Here is an 8416-nt window from a genome sequence, read left to right as displayed (position 1 = left end):
GGTTCTACACCACCCGGTTCTACACCACCTGGTTCTATACCACCCGGTTCTACACCACCCGGTTCTACACCACCTGGTTCTATACCACCTGGTTCTATACCACCCGGTTCTACATCACCTGGTTCTATACCACCTGGTTCTATACCACCCGGTTCTACATCACCTGGTTCTATACAACCTGGTTCTATACCACCTGGTTCTATACCACCCGGTTCTACACCACCCGGTTCTATACCACCCGGTTCTACACCACCTGGTTCTATACCACCCGGTTCTACAGTCCTTCACTGAGAGAACAGAAGTTAATCTACTGCTGGTAGTTTATAAGTCACTGAACGGATCAAAGATCTGCCTCTGGATCAACCTCCAGACCTCTCAGGTTCTGGTTCTGGTTCTGCTGTGCATCCAAAACCAGAACCAAACATGGAGAAGCAGCATTCAGCTTCTATGCACCACAAGTCTGGAACAAACTTCCAGAAAACCAGAAAACAGCTGAAACACTGAGTTTCTTTAAATCCATACAGAATCTGATTAAATGTCTTTTCTTACTACTGTTGAAACTGAAAACTTAATAGTAAACCCTTAATACCAACAAACATGAATGAACTGACCCTGACAGCATCGTGGCCTCCGACCCAGGTTCTCTGGTACGATCCTTTCTTACTCCTGACCAGGGCCTTGAGGAAGCTGTGCTCACTGCTGCTGTGGATGGAGGCCAGATTTCCACCCAGTCTGATGCAGGCGCGCTGGGAAAAAAATCACAAAATTAAAACAAGAAAGCTTAAAAGCTACAGACGGCAAAACTGAAAAAGGTTAAACTAAAAAACCAGATGGAGCTTTTTATTTCTTCTGACTCTTCTTCTAGAAATGATCCTAAAAGCAACAGAAGATTAATTTGTTGCACGTTTTGTAAAGTTATTTTTTAACTGATAACATCTGGAAGTGAGTGTCCAGGTGTTTGTGCAGGCGGTTGGGATGCAGTCTGTTCTCCCTGCCTCTAAGGCCTCGTTCCATCTGTAGTTAGACTACCTCCTCCAGCCTCAACTCCTTTACCTCATTTTCTCCTCCTTCTCTCCTGTTCCATAATTTGCTCTTATTTAAACTGATAACTTTATGTTTTTTCTCTCCTTAGAAGCTCCACCTGGTCTGATGTCTGGATGTGGTTCCTTCCTGCAGGGAGTCAGCAGATGAAGCTGCCATCATCCATTCATTCTCCCTCTCCTGATATTAACTTTTTACTTTTCATGAACATAGAAATTACTCCTAGATCAGTCCTTCTGTTTCGTTTCTCTGTTTTTTTCTCAAACCTCCAGACGGCCGTTTGGACTGAGCCAGGTTCTGGTTCTGCTGGAGGTTTCTTCCTGTTAAAGGGAAGTTTTCCTCCCCACTGTCGCTGCATGCATGTTAGATATGAGGGATTAATGTAAAGCTAACGACAAAACGCAACTGATTGTCCTGAACTTGATGCACTGATTGATAAATAAGTTTAATTGGGAATGATGTGTCTGAACTGAGATGAGTATCTGACATTTGTTGTAAATTGGTTCTATTTAGCTAAACTGAATTAAATAAAAGCATCCAGATATTAACTTTAGATTACAGATCAAGTCCACAAAAAGCTTATGAAATTACAAACTGTGATTATTTATGAAACAAACATCAGGTCAGAAGAGGCAAAGAAGAAATAAGCTACATGGACTGAACTTACATAGCACTTTATCCAATCATTTTTGACCACTCAAGGTGCTTTACACTAGAGTCACATTCACCCATTTATACACCGATATGCAGCTCAGTAGGCATTTTGGGGTTAGGTGCCACATTGACATGCAGCAGGGGAAAGCTGGAATCAAACCTACAACTACTCTACCCACAGAGCCACTGTCGCCACGGGTGAAATAAATAAAATGACAGATTTAAAACATGAAACATCAACGGGTTTTTGTTTTTCATGACTGTACCTCAGCAGAAGCCCAGTCAGTCTGGGAATTGTAGAAGTAGAAACAACGATTTCTATACTTAGTCCAACCAGACGGACACGTCGGACCTGGGCGACCTGGGAAACCAAAGAAATGCAACAGATCACACATGTGAGTCCACATGGGGTTTAATCTAGAAATGAATTTGAAGTTGAGTTTATGTCTTCAATGGAACAGAAGAACAGCAGCCATGATGTTACATGCAGGCAAAGCTGCCTCAATGCATATTCACAGTTATTTTTACTACTTGTTAAGTGTTTTTTTATTATTAACAATTCCTCATTAAACAAAATTTAAAAAAAATAAAAACATTGCGGCTTGATTTCTGTCGGGTTGAAATACTTACGGCAAACAGCCTGTGAACAGAGAGAGAGAGAAAACCATTAAAACTGTAAACAGCTGAAGGTTTCTCATCATCTTTGGGGTAAATAACATAATTATCCTGTTAGTTAATATTTGAAGGCTGCAGCAAAGCAACCCGGCTTCCAGAACCTCAGCAGAACCACATGCTGAGCTCCTCCATGCTACGTCACGTTGATGCAGGGATTCATGCAAAAGGAGCCCAGACCAGGTACTGATAGCATAGAAATGAACAGACTTATGAAGCCTGACATTTCTGATTAAAATATCTGTTTTATTATTCATCTGGTGTTATATTCCAGTTTTCTGAGACACTAAATTTTGGGTTTTCATTCTTTGTGATCCAGAATCATCAAAATGACAAGAAATAAAGACAGGAAATATTTAACTCCCTGTGTAACGAATCTATGAAAGATAAGTTTGTCAGAAAATGTTGAAATCTTTCTCAATATTAATTTTTTTAGATGTACTTGTAAATACAGTAAAACATGTCTTGGTTCTATGTGACTCAAACATTATTCTGTCTCTCCTAAACTCTTCAGTTTCACTAACTTTTATTTTATAATCTGTTTTTCACTTCAGAGGAAAAGAAGATGGCAGACTCACGTCGGCTCCGCTCCAGAGTACGCAGCTCAGAGAGACGAGCAAAGCCAAGTAAAGAACTGAGGCCATCTGAGGGAGAATCGTCACAAATAGTCAGATTTTCAGAAAAATCTAATAATCACAGCCTGTCTTATTTATTTATACTCCTTAGACATTTTCAGGTTTCTCTCTTTGACCTCTTTGTGTTTGGCACAGACACCTGTGTCAAGCTCTGGCCACACGGCATGTTATCGGAAAGCAGGAATTTATGCAATTTAAAAACCAGCCATCCATTTTCTTACACCCTTATCCCTGTGGGGTCATGAAGCGAGAGGTCAAAGGGCGAGAGGCAGGGTCACCCTGGACAGGTCACCAGTCCATCACAGGGCAACTCAGAGACAGACACACATCATGCACACACACACTCACACCTGTGGAGAATTTACAGAGACCAATTAACCTGACAGTCATGTTTTTGGACTGTGGGAGGAAGCCGGAGTACCTGGACAGAACCCACAGTGCACAGGGAGAACATGGAGACTCCATGCAGAGAGACCCCAGGGTGGGAATCGAACCTGGAAACAGTGCTACCACTGCTCCACTGTGCAGCCCCAATAAAAAACAATCAATACTTTATTCTAAATAGTTTGTTGTGATATTAATTTCAAACACACTGATGTTGTGATGTTGATATAATGTCCTCTCCTCCCAGAGCAGATCATCGCCACGGTGATGTGCTGATGGCAGCACTGAGCTGAGCTTTCTTTAGCAACACCTGCTCCAGTCTGCAGGCCAACCTGATGGACTCATCAGCACAATAATGCAATCCTTTCAGTTTCTGGTGAGATCTGTTTAACTGAATTTCTAGATAAATACCAGAAAAAAAGTCCTCACATCTACAGCACAATGCTATGCTTTCATATTTTCGCTACATTTTTTATGTTGTTCCTTTGAGTATAAAGAATCTCCTGCTGCACCTGAACGCCTCCAACTATTCCTGAACTCAACTTCCTGCCTGAAAAGCAACTCTATCATCGCTGGCATGTGGAAGTTTTGCTGTTCACTCTTTAGTATCTGATGAAATGACAAAGGGTCCCTCATACGTGAACAAGATCCCCAGATACTTAAACACCTCTACTTGGGCAGGACGACCCCCCCTGGCCCAGCGAAGGCACTCTACCCTTTTCCGGCTCAAGACCATGGCCTCGGATTTGGAGGCACTGATCCTCATCCCGGCCGCTTCACACTGGGCTGCAAACCGCTCCGGTGAGAGTTGCAGATCATGACCTGATGAAGCCAACAGGACCACATCATCCGCAGAAAGCAGAGAAGCAATCCTAAGGCCACCAAAACGGATCCCCTCAATACCTCGGCTGGTCCAGAGATTCTGTCCATGAAAGTAATGAACAGAATTGGTGACAAAGGGCAGCCTTGGTGGAGTCCAACTCTCACCGGAAACGAGCCCGACTTACTTCTGGCAATGCGGACCAGACTCTGACACCGGTCATTCAGGGACCCAACAGCCCGTATCACCGGAGAGCCTCCCACATCGCCCCTCTGGGGACACGGTCAAGCGCCTTCTCCAAGTCCACAAAACACATGTAGACCAGTTGGGCGAACTCCCAGAACCCTCTAGGACTCTGCTGAGGGTGTAGAGCTGATCCAGTGTTCCATGACCAGGACGAAAACCAGGCTCAGCTTCCTCAATGGAAGGCATGTTGGTGGGATTGAGGAGGTCTTCGAAGTATTCCACCCACTGGCCCACAACGTTCCGAGTTGAGGTCAGCAGCACACCATCCCCACTATAAACAGTGTTGGTGCTGCACTGCTTCCCCCTCCTGAGATGACAGATGGTGGACCAGAATCGCCTTGAAGCCGTACGGAAGTCTGTCTCCATGGCCTCTCCAAACTCCTCCCATGCTCAAGTTTTTGCCTCAGTGACCACCCAAGCCGCATGCTGCTTTGCCCGTCGGTACCGATCAGCTGCTTCTGCAGTCCCACAGGCCAAAAACGCTTGATAGGACTCCTTCTTCAGCCTGACAGCATCCCTCACCAACGAGATCGAGGGTTGCTGCCGCGACAGGCACCGACAACCTTGCGGCCGCAGCTCCGATAAGCTGCCTCGGCAATGGAGACATGGAACATGGTCCACTCAGACTCAATGTCCCCCACCCAGGCTTTCCTCCCCCACCACCGGAGTCAACTCACCACCAGGTAGTGGTCAGTGGACAGCTCCACACCTCTCTTCACTCGAGTGTCCAAGACATACGGCCGCAGATCTGATGAAGCAATGACAAAATCGATCATCGAACTGCGGCCGAGGGTGTCCTGGTGCCAAGTGCACATATGGACACCCTTATGCCTGAACATGGTGTTCGTTATGGACAATCCATGACCAGCACAGAAGTCCAACAACAGAACACCACTCAGATCGGGGGGACCGTTCCTCCCAACCACGCCCCTCTAGGTCTCACTGTCATTGCCTACATGAGCGTTGAAGTCCCCCAGCAGAACAAGGGAGTCCCCAGGAGGGGCACTCTCCAGTACCCCCTCTAAGGACTCCAAGAAGGGTGGCTAATCTGAACTGCTGTTCGGCCCGTAAGCACAGACAACAGTCAGAACCCGTCCCCCCACCCGTAGGCGGAGGGAGGCTACCCTCTCGCTCACCGGGGTAAACCCCAACGTACATGCGCCAAGATNAGAAAAGTCTTGTGGTGCACAGCATATCATTCAGGGAACGTGAGGATCCTGAAGAGAGATCATAAATAATAGGAAAATATTTCAGCAGCAGGTGAATCTATCTGGGTTCCTAAATCAGCAGGTCCTTAGATTTACTAAAATCATCAAATGAATTTGATTTATCAACTACTAGCTGCACAGCACCATCTTTCTGAGGAGATTTTTAAGCAAAACCCCAGAGGCTGATTGGTAATGTTCACCTTTCAGGTTGATCTCCATGCAGTGTTCTTTCCCTCCAACATTGTTTGGCTCTCCACTGCCCCATTGGGTGTAGTTGAACTTTGACCCATCACTCCACAGCCACACACCCTCCTGAAAGCAAGAATTTTTTTACTCGTTAATATTTAATATGGGAACTTCAAACCCAACCTGGTGAAGATGATGGAGGGATGACCTTTAGACTGAAGTTGTTGACCTTACTCAGAGGCCTCAGTCCTTTTTGCGACTGCCACAGGTTTGAGTCCTGGCCTCTTGACCTCGCTGCATGTCTTCCCCCTCTTCCATAACCCACTTTCCTGTCTGACCATTAAATAAAGGCCACAAGAGCTGGAGGCCTCTGTGTATGGCTCTCATGCTTTAACCTTGTGCCACTGCCGCGTCCAAATCCCTACAGTCTGATATCTACATGCTCCCACTAGCTCCGGTTATAACAAGAAATCAGATTAGTTACCATAACTTCAGGATGATACACAGCTCTACAGTACGATGTCACCAGGTCATTCTTAACCCGCTTCACTTATTACAGCTGAAAACTAGAGATCAGGCTGAACTCTGACCTGAACCTTCAGAGCCTCATAAAGACAGTTACAAAGTCGACTTTCTATCAGCTGCAGAACATCAGCGTCTACAGGTCAGACTGACAAACCAGCGGTCCAGAACGCTGCTGCTGGAGTTCTGACTAGAACCAGGAGGGTAGAGACACCACCTGGTTCTACACCACCCGGTTCTACACCACCACAGGGTGGGAACATAGACTGACCAGTAAATCGAGAGCTTCGCTTTTTGACTCAGCTCTCTCTTCACCACGACGGACCGGTACAGCGCCCGCTTCATGGCAGACGCTGCACCAATCTGCCTGTCGATCTCCCTCTCCCTTCTTCCCTCATATGTGAACAAGATCCCCAGATACTTAAACACCTATACCTGGGCAGGACGACCCCCCCTGGCCCAGAGAAGGCACTCTACCCTTTTCCGGCTGAAGACCATGGCCTCGGATTTGGAGGCACTGATCCTCATCCCGGCCGCTTCACACTGGGCTGCAAACCGCTCCGGTGAGAGCTGCAGATCACGATCTGATGAAGCCAACAGGACCACATCATCCGCAGAAAGCAGAGAAGCGATCCTAAGGCCACCAAAACGGATCCCCTCAACACCTCGGCTGGTCAGAGATTCTGTCCATGAAAGTAATGAACAGAACCGGTGACAAAGGGCAGCCTTGGTGGAGTCCAACTCTCACCGGAAACGAGCCCGACTTACTGCCGGCAATGCGGACCAGACTCTGACACCGGTCATTCAGGGACCCGACAGCCCGTATCAAAGGGCCCTACCGGAGAGCCCCCCACATCGCCCCCCTGTTGACACGGTCAAATGCCTTCTCCAAGTCCACAAAACACATGTAGACCAGTTGGGCGAACTCCCAGAACCCTCCAGGACTCTGCTGAGGGTGTAGAGCTGGTCCAGTGTTCCACGACCAGAACCAGAACCAGAACCACACTGCTCTTCCTGAATCCGAGGTTCGACGATCTGACGGACCCTCCTCTCCAGGACCCCTGAATAGACCTTACCAGGGAGGCTTAAGAGTGTGACCCCCTGTAATTGGAGCACAGCCTCCGGTCCCCCTTTTTGAACAGGGGGACCACCACCCCAGTCTGCCAATCCAGGGGAACTGCCCCCGATGTCCATGCGATACTGCAGAGTCGTATCAGCCACAATCCTACAACATCCAGAGCCTTAAGGAACTCCGGGTGGATCTCATCCACCCCTGGGGCCCTGCCATCCCGGGGCCCTGCCACCAAGGAGCTTTTTGACCACCTCTGTGACCTCATCCCCAGAGATTGGAGAGCCCAACTCAGAGACCCCAGGCTCAGCTTCCTCAACAGAAGGCATGTTGGTGGGATTGAGGAGGTCTTCGAAGTATTCCACCCACTGGCCCACAACGTTCTGAGTTGAGGTCAGCAGCACATCATCCCCACTATAAACAGTGTTGGTGCTGCATTGCTTCTCCCTCCTGAGATGCCAGATGGTGGACCAGAATCGCCTTGAAGCCGAACGGAAGTCTTTCTCCATGGCCTCTCCAAACTCCTCCCATGCTCAAGTTTTTGCCTCAGCGACCACCCAAGCCACATGCTGCTTTGCCCGTCGGTACTGATCAGCTGCTTCTGCAGTCCCACAGGCCAAAAAGACTTGATAGGACTCCTTCTTCAGCCTGACAGCATCCCTCACCAACAAGATCGAGGGTTGCTGCCGCGACAGGCACCGACAACCTTGCGGCCGCAGCTCTGGTAAGCCGCCTCGGCAATGGAGGCATGGAACATGGTCCACTCAGACTCAATGTCCCCCACCTCCCTCAGAACGTGTTCGAAGTTCTGCCGGAGATGGGAGTTAAAGCTCCGTCTCATAGGGAACTCCGCCAGATGTTCCCAGCAGACCCTCACTACACGTTTGGGCCTTCCAGGTCTGACCGGCTTCCTCCCCCACCACCGGAGCCAACTCACCACCAGGTAGTGGTCAGTGGACAGCTCCGCACCTCTCTTCAC

General features: G+C 48.1%; 1 protein-coding gene across 1 annotated transcript in view; it reads right to left on the bottom strand.

Annotated features, from left to right (window-relative positions):
- The window catches only part of LOC103153502 (galactose-specific lectin nattectin-like), a 29000-nt gene that overhangs the window by 13871 nt on the left and 6713 nt on the right, over window positions 1-8416 (bottom strand). The window contains exon 3 of the mRNA XM_016661946.1: window positions 612-746. Within this exon, the coding sequence (XP_016517432.1) occupies window positions 612-746 (135 nt within the window). The remainder of the gene's footprint in view (window positions 1-611; window positions 747-8416) is intronic.

This window comes from Poecilia formosa, unplaced genomic scaffold (genome assembly GCF_000485575.1).
Source record: "Poecilia formosa unplaced genomic scaffold, Poecilia_formosa-5.1.2 Scaffold351, whole genome shotgun sequence".
In the NCBI taxonomy this organism is placed as follows: domain Eukaryota; kingdom Metazoa; phylum Chordata; class Actinopteri; order Cyprinodontiformes; family Poeciliidae; genus Poecilia; species Poecilia formosa.
This window is presented reverse-complemented; position numbering and strand designations above follow the sequence as displayed.